This window comes from Hippoglossus hippoglossus, chromosome 16 (assembly GCF_009819705.1).
Source record: "Hippoglossus hippoglossus isolate fHipHip1 chromosome 16, fHipHip1.pri, whole genome shotgun sequence".
In the NCBI taxonomy this organism is placed as follows: Eukaryota; Metazoa; Chordata; class Actinopteri; order Pleuronectiformes; family Pleuronectidae; genus Hippoglossus; species Hippoglossus hippoglossus.
This window is the reverse complement of record NC_047166.1, coordinates 26131019-26156056: the sequence shown is the minus strand read 5'-3', so window position 1 is coordinate 26156056 and position 25038 is coordinate 26131019. Positions and strand designations below refer to the sequence as shown.

General features: G+C 39.9%; 1 protein-coding gene and 1 pseudogene across 2 annotated transcripts; both read left to right on the top strand.

The window, feature by feature from the left end:
* Positions 1–2431: 2431 nt before the first annotated feature.
* Positions 2432–9784, top strand: LOC117776532 (14-3-3 protein beta/alpha-like). 2 transcript variants are annotated; one of them, XM_034610510.1, is made up of 8 exons: positions 2456–2578; positions 3118–3119; positions 4168–4172; positions 6054–6353; positions 6486–6609; positions 7153–7316; positions 8557–8652; positions 8840–9784. In XM_034610510.1, the coding sequence occupies exons 4-8, from the start codon at positions 6063–6065 to the stop codon at positions 8882–8884; spliced, it is 720 nt and encodes a 239-aa protein (XP_034466401.1). In that variant the 5' UTR covers positions 2456–2578; positions 3118–3119; positions 4168–4172; positions 6054–6062; the 3' UTR covers positions 8885–9784. The 2 variants fall into 2 exon arrangements, with proteins under 2 accessions (XP_034466402.1, XP_034466401.1); XM_034610511.1 differs by lacking the exons at positions 3118–3119; positions 4168–4172 and having other exon boundaries at positions 2432–2578.
* A 4618-nt stretch (positions 9785–14402) lies between these two features.
* On the top strand, positions 14403–22920 carry LOC117776534 (annotated as a pseudogene).
* The last annotated feature ends 2118 nt before the right edge of the window (positions 22921–25038 follow it).

The window sequence follows — 25038 nt, the reverse complement described above, 5'->3', positions numbered from 1 at the left end:
TTAAACGGAATTATTGATTTGAGGTCTGACGTTTCAGAAGCAGACTCTTTCAACCTCCTGCTAAACAGGTACCTGTTCTGCAGGAACTTCCTGAGTTTGTCAGATCTTCACTCAGATCTGAGAATTTCTGGACAGAAAAAAAGACACTGAAACTTGGAGCCTAGTTTTCATCGTTAAAGGCAACCGACTTTTATCTGGCTGATATCTGTTGACATGGCTGATAAATATCCTATTTGTGGCACTCATGTGCTTGTTTGTTCATATTTAATATAAATTAAAAACTAATACAAGTGTTGTGACATATTTGTTAAGTATTATATGAAAGTTATCACCAATTTTACTAGTAAGCAGTCATAAGGATCTGTTGGGGGAAGAATATGAGTTGAGAAGTATATGATATATCAAGGGAATGTTGAAAATGCACATTCAGAGTTCCTCAGAAGCCTGAAAAGAGAATAGTCAACACAACAATTTTTTCTTTTGAAGTTAAAGTGTTTGTTTTCTTTAACCATAAGGCTCCGTCATCTGTATTTAGACAAGCCAGTTGAGATTCATGTGAACTGATTAGGAGGGAGATGAGTGTCATTCTCATAGGGGCCCCAGGTGTCACTCCTGTGGGGTGGGTGGGTGAAGCATAAGGACATTTGTCCTTGCCACATTGTTCTTGAGACATTGAAGGAAAGCCCAGTAAAACAGAATTCAAAACTAGAAAGCTCCTCGCCCAAGATGCCCATATTGGAGAGCACAGATAGCAGGATGATGTGGGGGTTTACTGTATCAAAGGCTGCTGTAATATACCAAACTAAGAGCTGAGGATTCCACTGCAACTCAAGCTGCCTTTAGAGTTTCTGTCACAGATTTCCATAAAGCTGCTGCTCCTAAAGCTCAACTGATTTGGATCAATGACGATGTTCTCTCAGAGGAACTCTGAACTATGTTTGAAAACTACCCTTTCAATAGCTTTAGATAAGAATGGAAGTAATGAGACCAGCCGATACTTCATTTGAAGTGAAGGTGTTTTGAGCAGAGGCGTTAGCTGAACCTGTTTGAATATGATTGGAAATGCCTATGAAGCATTTATTACATGTGTGCTTGCTAACACAGTGGTGGGAGATGTTGCTTGAATGAGGTTGGTGGGAAAAGGTTTTAGCATGGCAACATTCTAGCATGTAGTCTGGGACTATAACGACAGGCATAATATCAAAACTTATCGTAGCACATTCCTGAGTTCATCCAATTCATCCCATATAGGTTTTATAAAATAATAATAAGGTTCACTTATTAACCATTGACTAGTTGCATATTAGCATACATTTTGGGAGCATAGTGAATCTTTATAAAAAAATAAGTTAAAAAGCACGTATTAATGTTGTGTTCAACTTGACAATACTTTACACCCCCAGGACCATTTAGAGTTTTACATTAGAAATCTCCCAAAATACTGCTTATTGAAATTAGTTCACTGTTTATTTGACTATTACAACATACAGAAACTGAATGGATCTTACAGGCTTAAGTATGACTACTGTGAATAATATTGCAGAAGAATGTTGGTGAGAAACATTTATGTGTGTGTTAAGGTTTTTAAGAAGTGGACTAACCGGTTACACATCTTTAGGGTATCCCTTTTTTTCTTTACTTTTTTCTTTACTTGAAATCATTCTCGTAGCTATGGAAGCCCATTTCCGCCACTGTGATGAAGAAAATACAAATCCTGTATCTCATAATTATGATTTAGTATCTCATTATTATGAGATAGTATCTCATAATTATGACTTAGAATCTCATAATTATGAAATACAGGATTTTTATTTTCCTATAAGGGAAACACGACAAGGCAAAAATAACCCACTCTCTCCCCTTCAGAAACAATATCCTGTGTTCTACTTTTTTGATGTAATTCTGATGCTGTTCTAGACAATTCCGCAAATGTGTGAGAAATTGTAATATCTAATTATGCAGCTTAAGAGTTAACCTGTCCCATTTTTTAAGAATTGAATAAAATATTATCTGCACACAGCCATGATCTCTGTCATAGGATCCATATTACAGGTGTCATTCAAGATGCAAGAATTACTTTCTGCCTTAGTCTTTTTACAGTGAGAAGACTGTCTTGAAACATATGGGTGATCTGCAGTAAAACAGTGTTTGAATCTGTCAGTGATGACTTCCATATTAAACTTGCTGTGATGTTCAAAGGTATGCATGGTTTTCATACATTTGCATCTCTACTTGTTGGAATGCAAAACCATGGCACAATGTCATAATTGTAATAAAACAATTATTTTACCATGAAAATCAAAATGTCCTCACGTTAATTACATTATTTGCAATCACTTGTCAGCCCTTCGCCTCTTTAAGACTGGGGCAGGAACAGGAAGGTTCACTGCAACTTCCAGAGGCTCTCGTGTTCGGTTGCCTCGGTAACGTTTGACGTCACCACTAACCCCTCCCCTCGGGCCTTGCCTTGGCCTGGAGTGGTTGGAGGGAGACCCCGTGGACCACACTCAGCACTCACACGCAGACTTACCCAGAGAATCAGCTGTTGCTGGCTACGCCGACATCTGCTAGCACTTCGGTATGGGATCACTTAGGGCTTTGAAATGATTTGTTCTGTTTGTATTAGTTATTGTAAGACCTTCTAACAGATATAGCATTATTGGAAGCGCCTTTGCCCCGACTAGCTGCGACAGATATCAGCTCAATGAACAATGGCTAGCTTTGCTATAGTTCGGGATATGTCTAATGGCTGGATTCGAACAGACAGCTTTGGCGAAATGTGTCTGTTATTTTGCGGGTAACGATAAATGTAAATCAGGTTTAGCGTCTGTAATATTACAAGTTCGCAGACAGTATCGGTTGTATTTGCTAATGTTATGTGTCTATCAGTGTATTAACAAAGATATAGAAAGACGAGTTAAACTGCTACCTAACGGGCTAAGTTGCAACCCTTTTATGGGTTGTGTGTCGCGCTATCAAACCAAGGTAACACTTTCTTTGGTTGAGATAAACAATAATTGGTGACTCATTTTGGAATCTAACGCAGAAATCATTTACTAAAGATTTTTGGCTAGGAATGCTTACGTTTCAGGAAATAGTCAACGCCATGTTTGAAAGTGGTCACGAGGGCCTATGGGAAAGCAGTTTAGGTTGATTTTGATGTACTACATGGTACTCCTCGTTACAACCAAGTTTGTCTAAGTAATGGGGGTTTCTGGATCTATATTAGTAAGGCATAGTGCTAATAGTCACAGCAGGCTAAGTCTGAAGGCACATAAATTCCTCACTTCCCTGTTGGGCGAGTCGCAGGTAGAGGGATGGGTGTGGTGTGTGCGTTGGCGAGAGAACGGGGACGTTTGCCCTGGAGAAAATGTCGTTTTCTATTGTACTGTGGCTGTAGCTTGCATTCTTTTGTCGAGTGGATTCCAAATACGTGACTACTTATTAACCCTTTTTGCTGCGCAAGTTATTTACTGATGGAAATATAACCGTGAGTCTTATTCAATCATGTTCACGTGTCACGTTGTCCAACATGTTGCATCTTTTATTGATTGACCAAATCCCTTTGATTATAATTATCATCAAAAGGTCATTGTAAAGCAGTGTGTGTGTGTGTTAATGTTTTGGAGTGGTCATAGTAATGCTGCAATATAAATGGAATACTTAACGCACTCAATGCATTTGTCTTCAGGGTTACTATTCAACAGAACTTGTTAACTGCATTGTACTTTAACATAAGTCGTTATGTGTGGAAGCCATAGATGTACCTTAATCAGTTACTGAATCAACCCAGGTTTGATCAGTGCAAACTGCAAATCCTCTGGTATTTGTCAGGTTGTCATTAGTTCATTTCCTGGCTCTTTTTTCAGTTTACTTGGTTGCCCAACTTGTGAGAGGTTTGTACCTATGTTAGAATTGGCTTCATTTTCCTTATCTCAGGACAGATCTTGAACATGTCAAACTGCATGCTCTCTGGAATGGAAACTAATGAGATTGATTTTGTTCAAGCCTGTTTGCTATTTTGGATAGGTCAAAAGGATGTAGGTCATGGTGTAGTGGTGAGCGCTGGTACATTACTTCTCCTCTTACAACCCTGTGGCACTCAACATTGCTTAGGAATTCACTCGGCTAATACTGTACGACAGTAGGGTTTAATAGCGCAGCCAGAGCACGTTTTCTCAACTTCCTATGCTTATAGGTCTTAGAGCCATGATTTAATTTGAATACAACTGTATGTTTACCTACTACACCCTCTCCTTTTGTAGCTAACAAACATTTAACATTTCAAATAAAAAAACAGTTTATAGTTTGAATATAGTGCAGTGTTGCTTATGTGCTAACTTGCTATGTTCTTCTCACCCACATCCTTGAACTGCCTTGGTGTGCATCACATTTCCTTGTACAAGTACTTCCTGGAGAGGGCAGCAAGCCTCAGAGACAGTAGTTACGTCATGTGCTATAGGTTTTGTTAGTTGGAATAAGTATAAGCATTTATTGATATTCACACCAGAGCCAGCACAGACTATTTCTCTGTGTCAGTTTATATGTATTTGTGTTCAGGTTGTCCGTCCATGATATTCTTATGAACAGAATATCTCGAGAGCACCTTGAGGAAATTTCTTCAAATTTGGCACAAATGTTCACTTAGACTCACAGATTAAAGCTATAGTTAACAGAAAACAAAATTACATTGAATAAATTAAATATTTTGACATCTCAAATAGGACATGTCAATGTATTAAAATAGTAATTCAGATAAAATAATGTGCATTAAAAAATAAAGGCTTTTATAGAACTGAAAGCCTCTGATAAATGCATCACTGACAGGCACGGATGTATGACATCATGTCATGTTTATCAGACCTTTTATCGGCTATCATTTCCGATAAATAATAATATAAAATTCCCATTTTATTTATTTATATATATATCTCTATCTCGTGCATCCCTATTATCTACTCACCACTATGCTGATGGAGGAGTGGGTGAAGTGTTAAAGACCACAAAACACTTCAAACAGCATAGTATCCGGGGTAAGCAGCAACAACAATTGAAGTGACTGGTGACCACTTCTTTAAACTAGGGTTGCACGATATACTTATCGCAAAAGACTGCTTGAACTGCGATAAATGGTGTTCCATGTGCCAAGCATCACTATGAGCAGTTGATCATATAAAATAATTAAGTGGCTTATTTATGATAGTGCCACACACACTGACTCCGCTGCTCACTTTCTCGCTCTCATCTGACATCTCTTACTCGCTACAGTTTAAATGTTGATTTGTTTAAAATGATGCCACAATATCACACTGATCAGCACATAATGATCAAACATTTTATTAATTACATCTTTCTTCAGCGCTTACTGACAGTGCTGCTAAAAACTGTAAAACATAACTTTTTGTAGTCCAAACATGTATGAAAAGTCCCAAAATGATCTTGTCAGCGGACTTGGTGTAGCTGTGCATGGCTGTATACACTGTATACTTAAGCATTTGTTTATATATCGCAATATTCCACAATGGTATTGCATGTTTTTCTAATATCATCCTGTGGTGTCATTTACACCATGTTTTTAGCCTAAATGTCCACTCTTATCCTCCTCCGGAGCCGCTTAACATTCGCATGCACACACACCACACACAAGCTCTCGCCCGAGAGTGTGCGCGGGGTGCGCTGTAGCATCTCCAGTTCCGGTAGCATGGCTGCATAGCTGCAGTTAGTGCTTTCGTATCGCTGATGTCGTCACGTGCCCCTTGGGCAAGAGCATAGAGACGCAAGCTTGTGCGGCAAACGTGAACACGGCTCCAGGCAGGAGGATCACAGCAGACATTTAGGCTTAAAAAATGTTTTTAGACTGAAACTGCACTGGTTGGCAGAAGCATATAACTACAGAACAGAGTAATTCTTTCTTTTTTTTTCACTTGACTTTGCTCTGCACATTTATTTTGGGTATTCATTTAAATATCTGTAGTCGAAAATAAAAATTACCCCCTTGCTTCTCAATAATATGTAATCTGTGGTTCTTTTCCCCTTTTTTTTCTTTCTTCCAGTGAGCAGTCATGAGCAGTCTTGAGACGAAGGCCAAGCTGGCCGAGCAGGCTGAGCGATATGATGATATGGCTGCTATAATGAAGTTGGTTGCAGGGGAAAGTACAGAAGAGCTGAGTGATGATGCCCGTAATCTGCTGTCAGTGGCCTACAAGAATGTGGTGGGTGCCCGACGCTCCTCGTGGCGTGTGGTGTCCAGCATCGAGCCTAAAAACACAGAAAACGAAAGGAAGGCGCTCATTGTCGAAGAGTACAAGAAAAAGATTGAGTGCGAGCTGAAAGAAATCTGCGACGACGTGTTGGTGAGACTGCTTACATTTGATTATTGGCTCTATCTGTTAAGAGTAATGTTTTTGCCAGAAAAATTGTTTAAACATGAGGACAGTGGTGCTTTTTCTTTTCTAACAGTCTGTTTTGTTTGTTTTCTGCCACAGAATCTCTTGGACAATCATCTCATTAAAAATGCCACCAAACCACAAAGCAAGGTCTTTTATTTGAAAATGAAGGGAGATTACTACCGTTACTTGGCTGAGGTGGCTACAAAAGAAGAGAGGAATGGTAAGCTCCAAGTCCTTTTTTTATACCATCTGTGTGTGGGCTTCTAGAGGTTTATTACTCTTAAAATCATTGTAAATTTGTCGTCCCTCCACACTCCTGCTGACCTGCGCTCACATTACACTTTAACTATAAACACTGAACACATCAAAAGTTATTAGGACCTGAACAATACTGCATATGTGACTCAAAACGAGGTCATTTACACCATGTTTTAAGCCTAAATGTCCACTGGAAGTGGCTAAACTAGCAGATGTAGTGTGTCTGAGGGTCCATGAATGCACCTTGAAGGACGATATCATTTAGGCTTAAAACTCTTAAAAATTGTTTTGTGGACTCAAACACTTCACCCATCCCTCCATTGGCATAGTGTGAGTACATGATTAGTGAATTTTCCTTTTTCAGTGAACTATCCCTTAAGTGTGTTGTGTCCGTTTCAGGCTTTTCTATCCTTCTTGGTCTCTTTTCGCACACTGTAGCATTTTACACGTCCATTTGTTGTTATGCTTAGAGTCCACAGTACTCATACTCTTTGTTTCCCTACAGAAATCATTACAAACTCAAAGGAGGCCTACGAGAAGGCCTTTGAAATCAGCAAAACCGATATAAAGCCCACGCACCCAATCCGCCTTGGTCTTGCACTCAATTTCTCGGTTTTCTACTACGAAATCATGCAGTCACCTCAAGATGCCTGCAGTTTGGCCAAACAAGTGAGTTCATGACACCACTTAACTTTCTTTTCTTATTTGGGAGTATTTTAAATGCAATCATTTTTGATATTTGCATTGATTTTGTGAAAACCAACCTGAAATGCATACGCATTCTACTGCTCCATAACTGCACAGCTTGTTCTAGTCCAGTGGTCATCAACATTTTCGAGCCCAATATCACTTTTTTTCCAATTCCAAACATAAGCCGAGATCTACCACCCTGATACCCTCCAAAAAAAACACTTAGGTCTTGTGCATAATTTTTTGCCATTTCTGTTAAAGGCTGAATGTACAAGCATAAATATACACATATAAAGGTAGTTGTGCAACTTTATTCAATGCACAATATCAATATCTACAGCATCTGTTTGATGCACAATATTCACATTAATATCAATTTATATTTACAGCATCTGTTCAATGCACAATATTTAGCTTCAGTTCAACAATAAGTTCTGCAGAGGAGCTGCTACTGCAGGACAATGTTTTTTACATAGGCTTTGACTTGAATACGGCCACAAATGACATTTCCTTGTATAAAATTAGTCCTGTGTACTCAAATAAATACTGGTACTATACAGTATGAAGCCGTGCATCTTCTTATCCTGCAAATATTTCACAATAAAACCACTTTTTTAAACAAAATAATGGATTGGGTCAACAGAAAGGCTGGAGTGCTTTTATTTTGGAACGCATACAGAAAGTGTTGCAACCATTTGTTTGTGACATAAATTCAACAGTGAAAGGTCATTTCTCTGTTTATTCTGCTGTGAACCACAATGTTTATCTGTCTATGTCACAAATGTATTTCCAACACTTCCTGAACCCGTTACAAAGTAAAAGCACTCCAGCGTTTCACTTTCTGAATCCATTCATTTGTTCTAACGGGGCTTTGATTGTTATCGACAGACCGGAAGATGCTGTCTTCATATCGTAGAGTCCTGACATTATGTTTAGTACATAATCCGACTTGTACTGAAGGAAATGCAGTAGATAAACCTGCAGCTCGGCCGCCAGTAGCGGACACACGGCGCTTGTGAACAACAGACAACTGACACACAGCTGATCTGCAGAGCAACCGCAGCCAGTGAGTCCAGAGAGTTACGGGGATCGACGGTTAAGAATGTCGAGTTCGACCAGTAGATATAGATCGACCAGTAGATCGCGATCGACGGGTTGGCGACCACTGTTCTAGGCCATCTATTTCCGGCTAATCTAACATTTGTTTGAATTCCTGTAGGCTTTTGATGATGCTATTGCAGAGCTCGATACACTGAGTGAAGAATCGTACAAAGACAGTACGCTTATCATGCAGTTATTGAGAGACAACTTGACAGTAAGTTTCATTTCAACTACTACCTATTATTTTCATTGTTAGTCTAGTTTTTAAATTTCAATTTTTATTTAGTTTTTCTACTTGTAACAACCACTCCAAGCACTTCACACTGAGTCATATTCATCCATTCACAATTTTTAAATGAAATTTCTCTCATTCTCCTTTTTGTTCTTCTGTCTTTCCTCAGCTGTGGAACTCTGATGCAGATGATCAAGAAGAAACCAAAAATTGAGCCAGATGGGGGCATAGGCGACCCCCTGTCTGCCTACTATCATCCTGGCTCATCTGTATCATGATCCTCAACACTGAGACCACCTCACTATCATTGTCCAACTCTTTCCATCTTTTTTCTATTTAGGAGTCTCAACACTCATCTCTCATCTGTTTACGATTTCCTTTTTTGTAGTAACTGTGAGAAAAGGGGACTGGGAATAAGGGTATAGTTTAATTTGTTTGGTGGGTGGGTCCACATCAGGGGCTCAAATGTATGGGTTGATTGCCTGTCTGCTGACCTCTTGTGGTAACAATATAGCTATTGTATTATTGTGGTGGTGGGAGAGTAGGCACGTTTTCAACTCATGAAACATGCAGGTGGAGTTTTTAGAGTCAAAAAAAGGTTATATTGTATGTATTCTATTCATAATAATGGTCTTTTTCTTGTCAAACTTGTGGGTTTACAAAATCACGTTTTGACTTGATGACCTAAGAGTTGAGGGCAGTGAAGGAAATGATGGGGATTGGTAGAAAGAAGGCAGGGTTTTGTTGGAACACAAAGGTTACATTCCATTTACTTTCAGTTGCTTAACTTTATACTCACTATTATTTTGTTCTGTTTTTGGGTGACCTGCTTTTGTATTTCTGTTTTCACTTTTGAGGTATAGAAAATTTGGAAGAACAAAAGAGCATACAAGCTTGTTGCTGTTTTGTATGATATGGCAGTAAGAAAATCCCACATGTTTGTCTTGTTTCTGCCTTTTCAATTTTTTCTTTCAGTACTTGCCTAAACTGCATGTTGATACGTAGTTTCTGGAAATGCAAGAAGGGTTTTTGTCTTTGGGATTACCATAGAGAACTTTTATTGGGAGAAATGTGTAATTTCATGTAGGTGAAATAAAGAAAACAAACTTCTGTTTTGTCTGTTTTGATCCATTTTGGTAGCCCTTAGTGGATAGATTTTTGATTGTAACATATGATCCAAAATCTATAATTTGCGTTTATGAATTGGAAACTTGGACTCAAAGATTAATTGATTTTAGATTTCTAGAAAAAATGTATGTAAACTGAGAAAAAGCAATGGTTGGCAGAGGCATACTACAGCAGGCCGGTAATTATATTAAGAGATTATTTACTGGGGGGACGTCATCATAAACGTCTGAATCAATTGTGTCCATCCTGATCAATATGGGGTATTTTCTTTCTCAGATGCATAGCATAGGGATCACACATTTTTTTCACCAGGTCTGGTCTCCAAACTACATTTGATCACAAAATGTGAGAAGGGACACGGTGAGCCTATTTAACTACATGTCACTGACTTTGATTTTCCTCTTCCATAGTTAGTGCTCTCTCTCTATCCGAATCTGACACAACACCAAAACTATTATTAAACTGCTGCTATCCTTAAGAACATGATTACATATATAAATATCACTTATGTTTATCACAACCAGTCTGACAGAGCTCAAATATGACTGCTTTCACAACTGTTCATGTCCCCCTTCTCTTTTCATTCCCATTTTTATCTGTTCACCCCAAATGGTTGAGGCAGATGGCCGCCCACATTGTATTTGGTTCTGCCTGAGGTTTCTTACAATTAAACAGGCATTAGTTCTGCAACCGCTGAAGTGCTTGTTCGTTGTGGACTTATCTAAAGTGCCTTGAAATAATAATCGTGGTCACGACTTATTGGTTTTTCCCAGGTGTCACCTCATTTGGCACTATTCAAATAGAATTGAATCAAACCTATCCTATGCTCTGATTGGCTGTAGTGGTCGCCTATTAGTTCTGATAGTAAGGGGAGTCTGGAAGCAGGGGAGACCCACATAAACATCTTCCTTTATCATGACACACAATTGTATAAACATTAGAATTCATAAATGATCTTTTTCACAGCAGCCATTTTGATTTGAAATAGTTGCTCAACACAGGTGTAACTAATCACATAAATGAAGGCTCTGTAAACACCTGTGTTTGTTTACTACTTATCTCAACATGCCTGCTGTTCGCCAAGAAGTGCACGACCTACAGTGAAGGGGGTAACTATTTTGTCACTGCTTGCAGTCCACCCACGTCCTTTAAGTACAGAGTCCCCCGGTAAGTCCTATAGCCACAATTTATTAAATTGTTGGAAAGTTAAATAACTTGTTGCCAGGAGATAAGAATCTATTATCTCACAACAGCTTCTTGGATAAGAAATTTAACTTTTCATTTAATTGCATTATGTAGCCTCTATAAGAGATACCTAGGTGACAGGATGCGCCTGGCGCATCTGGAAACCAGGAAATATTGATTGACTTAACCAACCAGACATTGGTTTATACAATGCTCCAAAAAATTAGGGAAGACTTAAATCACATATCAGATCTTGATGAACGAAGTATTAAAGTTGAAAATCTTTACTGATGCACATTCTATAATTTGTTGAGAACAAAATTCGTCAACCTATTGAGGGCTGGATTCAAAACCACACTGAAAAACAAAGTAAAAATTTAAATTACAGGCTGATGCGACTTGTGTGAATTTCATCACGTTGACTCAGTAGTGTGTAGGGCCTCCTCGTGCCTGTAATCACTCCCGACAACATCTGGGCATGCTCCTGATGAGTCTGCGAATGGTGTCCTAGGGAATCTCCTCCCAGACCTGGATCAGGGCATCAGTGAGCTCCTGGACGGTACTTGGTGGCGGGGCATACACTGATACATAACGCCCCATAGGTGCTTAATTGGATTTAGGTCAGGAGAACGAGAGGGCCAGTCAAAGGCATCAATGTGTTCATCATCCAGGAACTGCCTACACACTCTGGCCACATTGTTCTGCACCAGAATGAACACAGGGCCCACCTCACCAGCATATGGTCTGACAATCACTCTGAGGATTTAATTCCGGTACTTAACAGCAGTCAGGGTACCATTGACTGTGACATGGAGGTCTGTGCGACCCTCCAAGGATATGCCTCCATAGACCATCACTGACCAACAACCAAACCGGTCATGCTGGATGATGTTACAGGCAGCATAACATTCACCACGGCGTTTCCAGACTCTTTCCCGCCTGTCACATGTGCTTAGTGTGAACCTGCTCTAATCTGTGAAGAGAATGGGGCGCCAGTGGCAGACCTGCCAATTCTGGTGTTCTCTGGTGAATGCCAATCAAGCTGCATGGTGCTGGGCTGGGCACAGGTCCCACCAGAGGACATCTGTTCCTCATGCCACCCTCATGGAGTCTGTTTCTGACAGTTTGGTCAGAAACATGCACGTCAGTAACTTGCTGGAGGTCATTTTGTAGGACTCCGGCAGTAGTCCTCCTGTTCCTCATCGCTCAAAGGAGTGGACACCGGTCCTGCTGCTGGGTTGATGCCCTTTTAAGGCCCAGTCCAGCTCTCCTTTTGTAACGGCCGGTCTCCTGGTATCTCCTCCATGCTATTGAGACTATGCTGGAAGACACAGCAAACCTTCTTGGCACTGTACGTATGGATGTGCCATCCTGGAGCATCTGGACTACCTGCGCAACCTGATTGGGTTGCAGGTACAGCCTCATGAATACCAGAAGTGACAAGGACACTCGCAGAACACAAAACTAGAGAAGAATCAGTCAGGAAGGATAAGGAGAGAACAATTGTCTGTGGTCACCACATATACAACTGTTCCCTTTTTGGGGGTTGTCTTGTTTTAGCCTGTCCATTGCACCTGTTGTCACTTTCATTTGCGCCAAAGCAGGTGAAATTGATTCACAATCACTTGATATCCCTGAAGTTTACCTGACTTGGTTTTTCCCCAAAGTCACCAGGGAGCCCCGTATCTCAGGGTTACATAGGTGTGCACAAATCATTTGACTGACAGCTCCACTGACTTTTTACCTGTTACTGTTGTAAGTTACTTTTTTAATCAAATCATCCTTCATCAAATCACTTAATAATGACTTACTCCATTTTTCACATCCATTCTACAGTTCATTTTAAATTCACATACATCTCCATCACCCCTATTTTTATCAATTCATTTTTGTGACTTCTTCCCCGGAGGCCACATCGTGGATCATGATGGTGGATCGCGAATCAGAGATCGTGATCGTAATGGCGGATCCTGTATCGTGCTGGCATCTGATCGTGAATACTGGTGGTGGACCACGATCGAGGTGGCAGCTGATGGTGGATCCTGATGGCGGCAGTGGATCGTGATTGTGGACTATGGTGGCAACCGATCGTGATCGTGGATCCTGATCGTGGTGGCGGCTGATTTAGTAGTTTTTCCTTACTGTTGTTGAGGGTTAAGGGCTGTTAAGGATGTCACACCATGTTAAAGCCCTATGAGAAAAATTGTGATTTGTGAATATGGGTTATACAAATCAATAAAATTTGATTGATTATATCTTGTTTTACATATGTTGTCATCTTTTCGTTCTGAGTGGATTTAAGTTGTAAATCTTGGATATAACAATGTTTATTTCATTTTCAGTGGTTATTAAGACAATATATAATTGTTACAGTTTTACTGTGACAAATGAACAAGGTATTGAGAACATAATATGTTAAAAATAAAGAGAGCACACCACAGTGATAGCTGTTACACAAGGACCATGGATGTTTTTTTATTGAACATACACAAACCACTCGCAGAGAGCACACATAGACAAAGGCAATTTAAATGTTGTCAAGCATATGAAAGGGGGCATATATAACAATAGGTGGCTTGACACATACAAGAAACTAGCAATAAAGACAAAGGTTCAGTGTGTACACCAGTAAAAGCCTGCTTATGAATACCTTACCTCAAAAAAGGGGAACGTGAATCAAAACAAGAATTTAGATATATCCTCATAAAACATCCTTGCTTTACCATAATGCATTCTCTTAAGTTATGAAAAAACAAGATAAAATCTTTCATAAACGCTAAATTGGGGGTGTGGAATTTCTGCATTTACTACAATGAATATGGTATTTGATTATTAGGATTATCACCTTAACCATTTAAAAAACAAATGAATTTAGACTATCCTAATAAAAAAGAATAAGGGAAATGTAAAAGGTGTTTTTTACTTTAGGTGATAACCAAGTTCTAATATCTAGCCAAAATTTACAAGACACAGAGCAAGAAAAAAACATGTGTTCTAATGTTTCGTCAACTCATTACAAAAGAATCCACCTCAAACTTTAACCTTTTTTCAGGGATTCTGCCACTGGGTAAACCTTGTAAATTATTTTAACCTTTTGAGGAATAGGCCATTTGATACATTTTGAAAATGCCTTATCCATACTGGACAGGGACTCCATTCAATAAAAATGTAACCCTCGATTATAATAAAGAAAACTATGGATTTCAAAACAGCACAAATACATTTCTTGTTAGATTTTTTTATCTTAAGGTGACAAAAAATAATCACAGATTTTGGCAGTACATATTTCACATTGGAATACATTATAGTGTTAAGGTTTAACTGAATTAGAGATAAAGGGAAATGACCATGGCCTGTAAACCAAACACGTTCCTTCAAATGACAAATATCGCGAGATGTGTGACGTCAATCTCTGTGGTGAAAGCGCAGCAGTTTTCGACCGCAATCGTGAAACAACCTCTACCGACCTTCCTTTCATTCCCGTAATCCGTCTGCGCAGGGTGTGCTCCGGAGCTAGTCTCGGCACACATTTTATTATTATGAAACAAACCAAAAGCTAGAGCGCACACGCAGACATATTTTTATAAGAAAAATTAAAATCGGTGAAGCAGGATTTAATTTGCCCAAGCAACGCGAAGAAGACACTGCCTTCGAAAAACAACGAAAGACGGAACGAGAGGAACGGTAGCACGTTGAGCAGCTAGCGTCATTGTTGAAACGTGTGTGATTAACGTTAGCCGGTTGTACTGTTAACCACTTATTTTTCTCTTTTAGGGCTTTGTCATCCCTGTTTGTATTATAAGCGAGGACTATTGCGTCGTATACTGACTGTGGAGGAGAACAGATTCAGAATTGTGTAGTGTGCGAGCCACATTGATTAGGCCACGCTCCGACATTTGCTAATCAAGCTAACTAGCCCACGTTGCTAACTCTTAAAAAGCTAGCATTAGTGTTGGCGCTCCCATTTATTTTTGTGAAGCTAACTGAGACTTAGCAAACAGTCCCTTCGTATAGAGGGTTGGCAAAGGTTGACGTTTTTTTTAGACATATCAAACTATTACAATCCCACATTTGTCTGGTTAAGAACACGCGTGGTCGGATATGAATCCCAGTGCGCCTAGCTACCCAATGGCCTCCCTCTATGTGGGAGACCTGCATCCAGACGTTACAGAGGCCATGCTCTACGAGAAATTCAGCCCAGCTGGACCAATTCTCTCCATCAGAGTGTGCAGAGACATGATCACCCGTCGATCCCTCGGCTATGCCTATGTCAACTTCCAGCAGCCTGCAGATGGTAGGTGTACCGTCACGTAATGAAGTAAGGACCGCTAGCGAGATGAATGTGGCACCATCCTACTCCATTTTGAACGAGGACTATGCATGCCATGTTAAAGCATTTGTTTCTATTAGCACTATTGTTTTAGTCAATATGTTGTGACGTGGTTGTAATAATATTCAGAATACCAGTTATGAATGGCATGAATCCACTGTTACAGGTACAGAAGTGCTTTGCATTGTGCAGTCCTGAAGCTAATGTCAGAGGTATTGTCATCTGTTTCAGCTGAGCGAGCCTGGACACCATGAATTTGATGTGATCAAGGCAGACCTCTCCGCATCATGTGGTCTCAGCGTGACCCCTCCCCTGAGGAAGAGTGGAGTGGGCAACATCTTCATCAAGAACCTGGACAAGTCCCATTGATAACAAGGCGCTCTATGACACCTTCTCTGCATTGGAAATATCCTTTCATGCAAGGTAGGCAATACATGATAAGTTTGTCTGCTTGTCTGTTTTAGTGATTAAAAAACCCACTAATTTGCACGACTAAAGATTGCTGTTGTTTTAAAGGTGATTGTGTGTGTTTTTTTTACACTGCATGGTGCTCAGGGTTGTTGACATGCTCAAATCTTCCTTTTCCAAGGTGGTTTGTGATGAAATGGCTCAAAGGTTACGGCTTTGTGCACTTTGAGACCCACGAGGCTGCTGAGCGGGCCATTGAGAAAATGAATGGCATGTTGCTCAATGACAGAAAAGTGTAAGTGGGACTACATTTTACAGTCAATGTTTAAGTCTGTGTTTTTTGGGGCCCCCTCTTGATTAACAAGAGTTTATATATCTACTCAAGTTTGTTTTTTGTGTTGAACTGCATCTTGTCCACAAACTCACCTACCATTAATGCCAGATGGTTTTTCGGGTCTTCATACAACAACCCAGTTAAGAATGACAAACATCCCAGAGAAATTAGAGAGACAGAGAGAAGGGGAGAAGTGCTCAGTGCATGATGGGAATTTTCCCAGCAGTGTAGACCTATAGCAGCATAACTAAGGGATGGTTCAAGACTCACCTGATCCAGCCCTAAACTATAGGCTTATCAAATGGGAACGTTTTAAGTTTAACCTTAAATATAGAGATGGTGTCTGCCTCCCAAACCCAGAGTTGGGAGCTGGTTCCACAGGAGAGCAGCCTGGTAGCTGAAGGCTCTACCTCCCGTTCTACTCTTACAGAGTCTTGGAACCACAAGAGAGCCTGTGTTTTGGGAGTGAAGTGATCTATTTGGACAATATGGTGTTATGAGCTCTTTGATATATGATCTATTCATCACTTTGCTGATGGAGGGGTGGGTGAAACACTTTAGGAGTTTTGGGGGTTAACGTCATTGCAGCCTAATCCAATGGAAGTAACATGTGAGCACATCTTAAAACGTAAAAAAAACAACTTATAATACCTCCGTAAGCCCTGACATTCAAATAGGCTATAAACATGGTGTAAATGACGCTGTTTCTGCAGTGTCGGGGCTTACGGACACTTGGATGACACCACAGGAGCAGTATGGAGACGTCTTTTCACGTTTGAAGACGTGGCCACCAGTTACTTCCATTATATTGGATTAGGCTGCAATGCTGTGTACCCCTGAAACTCCAAAAGTGTTTTGTGGACTCAAACACTTCATCAACCCCTCCATCGGCATAGTGGTGAGTAGATAACTAGTGAATTTTCAGTGAACAATCCCTTTAAGCAAGATGAAGCCAAGTGTGTCCTGTTCTACAATTAGTAGATAACAGTTTTCATTGTATTCTGATTTGTCAAACTAAATATTTATTTTCAACATTGAACAAAAACTGGAGTGTCTTTGATATTTGAGCAACAGTTAGTGGGATACTAGCATCACTTAGGAGTTAAGAAAAGTCTAAAGGTTGTCACAGCATGAGTGATTTGTTGTTAACTTTCCCGTTTGACCAACAGATTTGTTGGACGCTTTAAATCCCGTAAAGAAAGGGAGGCTGAGCTTGGGGCACGTGCCAGAGAGTTCACCAATGTTTACATCAAGAACTTTGGGGAGGACATGGATGATGAGAAGCTAAAGGAGTTGTTCGGCCAATATGGTAAGACAAAGACATTTAGACGTCAACAGGTTTACGATTAAGTATGTTACCAGTGTGATTTGGCGTGTTGAGTTTTGATACACTGTTGTATGTTGTAGGTCCGGCACTCAGTATCCGTGTTATGACTGATGAAAGTGGCAAATCCAAGGGATTTGGCTTTGTTAGTTTCGAGAGACACGAAGATGCACAGAAGGTTAGGATCTACTCCATGTTCTTCGAAGACATGGCCTCCTTCCTATGTATTTGTCTATCAGGAAAATATAAAATGAGCTACGCTGTCACTGTACCTCTGCTTTTGGCTTTGAATCAATATAGATGTGGCTCTTGTTTAAGCTTGTTTCAGTGGACTTCTGCTTATTTAATTGTAGGCTGTCGATGAAATGAATGGTAAAGAACTGAATGGCAGACAAGTGTATGTGGGCCGCGCACAGAAGAAAGGGGAGCGCCAGAACGAACTCAAGCGCAAATTTGAGCAAATGAAACAAGATCGCATGACCAGATACCAGGTTTGTTTAACTTTTGAAGTTTTTCAGAGTTATTAAATTCAGTATATGATATCACAAGGGTGGTTTAAATGGACGTGTCTGTTCTAATATTGGAATAAATGCCTAAAGTACAGCTATGTCAATGGCACATTTTGCTGCCATTCAAATCTTGGGTCAAATGCTCTGTCTCAAGTGCTACAGTGTTGGTGCTACAAAGATAAGAGTTGATTTAACTTCTTGAGATTAGTCTAACTGTCAATTTTAATGTACACCAGGGTGTCAATCTGTATGTAAAAAACCTGGATGATGGTCTGGATGACGAGCGTCTGCGTAAAGAATTCTCTCCCTTTGGAACCATAACAAGCGCTAAGGTAAAGATTTCAGCACTTGATATATCATGTGAAAATATTTCATTACTTTGTTAATTGAGTTTTTGATTTTCATTTTAACTTAATTTTTATTGGCAAGATGACATTATTTCAGAATAGATGCTAATCATTCCCTCCTTTGCTAGGTGATGATGGAAGGTGGCCGCAGCAAAGGCTTTGGATTTGTGTGCTTCTCTTCCCCAGAAGAGGCTACTAAAGCTGTAACGGAGATGAATGGTCGTATTGTTGCCACAAAGCCTCTGTATGTGGCCCTGGCACAGCGCAAAGAGGAGCGTCAGGCCCATTTAACCAATCAGTACATGCAGAGGATGGCCACTGTCCGTGCTGTGCCCAACCCTGTCCTCAACCCATACCAGCCTGCCCCACCCTCAGGCTATTTCATGGCTGCTATACCTCAGGTGAGCCAGTCCATTTGCAAAAAATATTCATGTACTTGTTAGAGCTGCACGATATATCGAAAATCTATCGTCATCTTGATATCATGTGGGTATATCAACAGAGGCTTCGCAAAAACTGTGACAAATGGTGTCCTGCGCCACGCATTCACACTCTGCATGTCAATATATTTGGCCAATCAGATGGAGCCCTGCTGCCCTAGATGGTAATTTAGAGACATTGAGATGATTACCAGGTTTTGCGGTATTGAATCATCTGAAGAAGAGAATCGAGAGAAAACAGAAATCTGACGCGACGCGGCTCCGTCAATCTCGCTTCGCCTCCTCCAACGAAACTCTACTGTGGAAACTTCTAGTGATCAGTTTTTGTCCCGAGTTAAATTCATCATTATGAGCGGTTTATTATATAAAAGAATTGTGAAGCTTATTTATGATCCCAGAACCTGAGGGAAAAGTAATAGAGCACACACGGATTCTCCCTCTCTCAGCTGAACTTACTCAGCTTAACATGATTCGCTACAGTTTTAAAGTTGATTTGTTTGTCACGACAATATCAACACCGATCATCACGTAATGATTGGTACTTTTATTAATGAGTTCAGTCTTTCTTCAGAGTAGCGCATTCATCAGTCGCTCGCTCTTTTCCTGTCTATCCGTCTTGCTCGCTCTCTAACACACACAAACAGTGTGATCGGAAACATTTGTAAACAATTTTATAATCTTAGTAAATGTATGTAGAGCTGGAGGAGATGGCTGCGTGCTCGGCCTGGTTTGACGAGGTTGGTGCAGCGCACAGCAACAATGACAGACACACAAGAGGATGTAAATTACAGACAGAGCCACTAAAAACTGTTTTTTAAAAAATATATACTTTTCACGGTCAGAACGTATATGGAAAAAACCCCACATTAACACTGTAAGTGGACATAGTGGAGCTGTGCATGGTTCCCTGATGTCTGCCCCGACTTGGTGGTGCTGCGGCCGGGCTGTGTGCGCCTTCTCCCGGCCGTGGAGCTGTCTGTGGTCTCTGCGTCAGTAGCCAGGGACTGTTTGTTTATTTATTGCAAATCAAATTGTCATCGCGATATTAAACGTTATCGGATATCGCATGTTTTCCTAATATCATGCAGCCCTAGTACTTGTGTACATTATATGAATCATATGTTGGTTGTAGGGGTAAAATAAAGATTATGGTCCATGTAAGTAAAACACCATACAATGATGAATCTTTGCTCCCAACCATGTCAGGCCCAGAACCGTGCTGCTTACTACTCTGCCAACCAGCTGGCACAGCTCCGCCCAAGCCCCCGTTGGGCCACTCAGGGAGTGCGTCCCCAGCGTAAGTAACCACAGTTGAATTGCTCTTAAAATACTCAAAGCATAACAAGAATGAAGTTCAGACTGGAATGTGCTGGCTCCATATGTTAAGTCAGAGAATGACAAAAGGTTTAGCCTTCCTCTGGCTATTATTCTTTAATATGTTGCTGAACTAACTGTTGGCCATCTAAATGAATTAAGTACAGTATTGCATAGTGTTATAAACCCACTTGAGAACATTTACCCTAAAAGTATGCATGTAGCATTATTGCTGTAAGTTAAGAAAAAGGACTAATTTCATAATGTAACAGCTTTATCTAGCCTAGAGCTGCATTTATTGACAGGATAATCAACTGGCAACTTAAACTTGATAGGTCAGAATCCACTATGATTCAACCTCCAGGCACGTGGTAATGATAACTATTGTTAACCAGCCACCTCTTAACACCTAAAGAACAGAATTCTAACTATATTCTGGTTCTCTTCTGTTTTCTGTTCCTTCAGACTTCCAAATATGCCTAGTGCCATGCGCCCATCAGCTCCCAGGCCACAGACTTTTAACACCATCCGTCCCACCTCTACCACCAACACTCAGGTGCCACGCATGATGGCTTCTCAGCGCATGCGTAAGTATTTCAGTCTAAAGAACAAAAGAATCTGCTATAATTTGTTCCTCTGTCACTTTGTTTTTGTCAATAGATGTAATTAATTGCCTTTTTTCCCTCCTCTCTTACCTCAGCCACCCAGGCCCTCAGCCAGCGCCCTGCCAGTGCTTCAGCCACTGCTGCCCCAGTGCGTGCCATGCCCCAGTACAAATATGCTGCTGGTGTGCGCAACCCCCAGCAGCACATGGCGTCCCAGCCACAGGTCACCATGCAGCAGGTAAAAATCACTATAACTTTCATTGCCTCAATATGAGGATTTGGAAGGAAAAAAAGGCAGTTTCTTTTCCAAACAAGGTGATAACACATAGGTTTCATGTTTTCCAACTGCATGTGGTGATTGAATACTAAATAAACTTGACTGTACTTGGTGATTACTGACAGCAAAATTTAAACCACCGTTTCTGTTTGTGGTGTTGGCTAAGCATGGTCTGTATTTAGTGTGGCAGGTCAGAGCTGGCTTACTCAGGGCATAGACATAAAAAGGTGAAATTCAGTTGCTTTCATATTGGATGGTGTAGGAATGCATTTCATAAGTTGTGTATGGTTGTTTTACTCTAGAACCTGCCTTAGTTATAGCCAACAAAATTTAAGAACTGAAACTGAGAATTTAGCTTGTGTATGGCAATGGCATATTTAGACTTAATTTACATTTAAAAAAACAAATAAATTTGGAATTCTGAATCTGCTATTAAGAATCTAATATGCCATGGATTTGACAAGAAACAGTGCCAACTAGAATAACATTCATACCTCCACCAAAGCCCACTAGTCCCCATAAATTAAATGAAGCTGCACCAAATAGATATTAGTCCCCACAATGTGCCTGTTTTTTCATCAAGATACATGTGGATTTACCCCTTTGCCCAAATCTGCCACTTCATTTAATGGGTTATTTTTTTCTTTTCTTTTTTTAACAATTGTTTGGGGAAATATTAAGTAGCTTTTATGTAAACCTGCTGACAAATGAACAAATGGTCAGGCAAAAACATAACTTCCTTGGCAGAGGTAATAAACATAATTTGAATTTACACAGGAATCAGACAATTCAAACAATACTCAACACTACTCATTCAGTCATTTATAAAGTCTAGAACTAGATTGTAATAACTGCTCGGTTTTCTTTAACATTTTCCTTGATTTTTTTTTTTTTCCCCCTGTCTATAGCCTGCTGTCCATGTCCAAGGACAGGAGCCCCTGACTGCCTCCATGCTGGCTGCTGCCCCTCCTCAGGAACAGAAGCAGATGCTTGGTTAGTACTTAACCTGCTCTGACTTCATTAGTTTTTCGGGGGTTAAACTAATATAAAGTCACCAAGTTATTTGACAACTTGTGTCTGGTTCCTTACATTGACCTCAATAGTATTCATAATAGTTGTTGCTAACTGTTCTTTCAGGTGAGCGTCTGTTCCCCCTGATCCAGAACATGCACCCCAGTCTGGCAGGCAAGATCACTGGTATGCTACTGGAGATCGACAACTCAGAGCTTCTTCACATGCTCGAGTCACCTGAGTCACTGCGCTCAAAGGTCAGTTAATGGCTAATATGTCAGATTTATCTCCCGAAGCCAGTTGGCTGCGATTGTCATTAGAATTTGATCATTTTTAAAATATTTGTTTCTTAGAATTACCATTAGCCTGGTTGCTATTTAGCGTCTACATAAAGCAATACTCATGAATGGACAGCATATAGTTTGAGCTTATTATTTAACTTGAAAGTTAAATGTGAAATGCTCCATATGCAGTATTTGTATATATTTACTTGTTTCAGGTGGATGAGGCTGTTGCTGTGCTTCAGGCCCACCAGGCCAAGGAGGCTGCTCAGAAGTCCACCACCCCTGCTGGTGTTCCCAGTGTCTAAGGTGTGTGCAAGGAGGAATTCTGTTTTTATAAATTCACAAGTTAATTAAAGTGTTAACTTCATTATCAATATTCTCTCTTACAGATTGAGCATTTTGAAACCTGCTTCACCGATGGAAAAAGAGAAAAAAAATATTAAACATTGAAAAACCTAAAACTCTGAAAACATCGCAAAATGATAAATTATTTCTTATAAAAAAAGAAAACAATTGACTTTGCCAGGTCTAGGGATGGTTTGACTAGACCTTGATCATAAATAAAAATTTGTTGGAAAAAAAAATAGCAAAATAGAGAAAATTGAATTTATGAATTTGAATGCATTCCTCTGTTTTATGTCATTTTACTGTCAGTGCAAAGAATATCAGCCATGTTCACGAAAGTGGTAGCTGAGCGATTTTGAAAGGTGATTTGTATCGTAAACTACAGGCTGTAATAAATTCTCATTCAAAAGATGTGCCTGTTTTATGACTGGTTATTGTCCCTATGAATTGCCATTATTATACTCTGTAAAAGTAATGCACACATTTACACCAGTGGATAGAATTCATGTGTTGGTCATATTTGCCATATCTGAAAGCATGATGGTCTGGTGTACCAAGATGATTCTCACTGACACCTGGTGGAAGAGCTGTCTTCCACCAGGTGTCAGTGTCATTCGGTGCTGGTAAATCCGTCCAACCAGAGCACAGGGTTTGTCTTAATAGAACCAACTAATTATGAATGTCTCAAAGGGCTACGGTCAGGGCAACATCCAGGAATACACTAACCACTGTTATATTATTTTTGTGGACCATATAACATGGTGTCAGCTTAATTTTTCACTTACCTGCCTCTTGTATACACAGGATCTATAAATGTTGATACCAGATCCCAGCGGTATCCTGTCCTTAATCCTGAGGGCATTGCAGTGAAAGCTAACTAATCTTATTTTATACCAGTCATTTATAAAAGGGGCCTTTTGGAAAGTTATTTGTGTCAGTCAGAAATCAATCTTTGACTAAGGTTTTGTTATTAGACATTTTAAGTTGAACTGCATTATATTACTGGGGGGGGGACATGGTTTGGACAGGGAACCCCAGCCCCCTCAACTGACAACTGGTTTGTTAGGTAGAAGGGGAAAAAAACATTAAGTTCTTAAATGTTTGACTGTGATATAGCTGAGTACTAAAGACCCGATCAAAGGATTTATTACAAGCAAATATTGTGCTTTGTGGTAAATACAGCTACTATATATTTACTCATGTACCATTAATACCCTGTCTACATAAAGTATGCAACACTGAAACTAAGACTTTTTAAATATGAACTTGAAACATCCAGTTATTCATCTGTCCCTTGACTAGGCCAATCACCGGAATGAATGAAACTAAATCAGCAACATGTGACACCTGAGAAGTGATTTGTGATGCAGCAGTTGTATATCATAACCAATCACAAAATTTGACCTCCAAAAATGTCAATCACAAACATCACCTTTTGTGATTTATTTTTTTATTTATGACCATATTTTGGATCATACTTGCCCATTTTCAATAGAATTGTGAATTGTATAATGATAAGAGCATCATTCTATTTGTTAATTTCAAAAAATCATTGCTTGTGATTTAACTTTGCTTAATGATCTTTCAGGCATTTAGTTTTGGGGATGTTTCATAGAAGTCATGGGAGACTTTATTCTAGAACATTACAAGCTATGATTCATGATGTCATGGTACCTCACTTCATTTTGATGATCAGAAAGGTTTTATTGAAGAAATGTTGAGTATGATGATAAAAAAAAAGGGAGAACTTCATAAATCTTGTTTCGTACAGATGAACATCAGATTCTGGCTGTGATGCAGAATATCAGTCTTTTTTCAAAGGCCTCTGGAGTCTTGTGATAAATCATATGTTAAAACTTCGACGAATTGCCTTGATATCTATGTAAACAAAAGATCTGACTGAACATGACCTGCTTTTTTAACAAAGTGGATGAATGTAAAGGTAGGCTTTATGCTTGGTTAAAAAAAGATCTTTCCATTTTCAGTAAAACATACCTCACCAAAATAGAGAGCATCTGTTCACTCAATATCTTCATGAGCACTAGACTTTGTTGACTCAATAATCCAACTCATATTGAAACCAGAGGGACTACTTGCAGTTTCCAGTAGGTGACGCTGTTGAGCCATTCTGCCTCAGCTGCCAAATATTGTCCTTGTGTTCACATAGTGACGGTCATTGTACATGTCCATTTTGAGGGAGATTGGGGCATGTGCAGTGACATTAAAACCACTTCCTGTTTGTTGGCGTTCCATCGAAATGCACGCCGTTGCGGTTCAATGTAAAGGCTTAAATGTCACAACATGGCGTCACCAGCTTCTCAAGGCTTCCCTGACCTATTTTGAGGTGGATCAATTGAAAAATGTAGGCGGAGCATTTCAAAGTATAAAACAGGGTACTTCCTGTCACAGATAGGGGACAATGTGACTATTAGAGTATATTTGCAAATAGAAGTCTTCAGGGCGGTTCCTTATCACACATATACAGTTTGACAGTAATTAGAGCAAAAACATGGAAGTTAAAGCTACT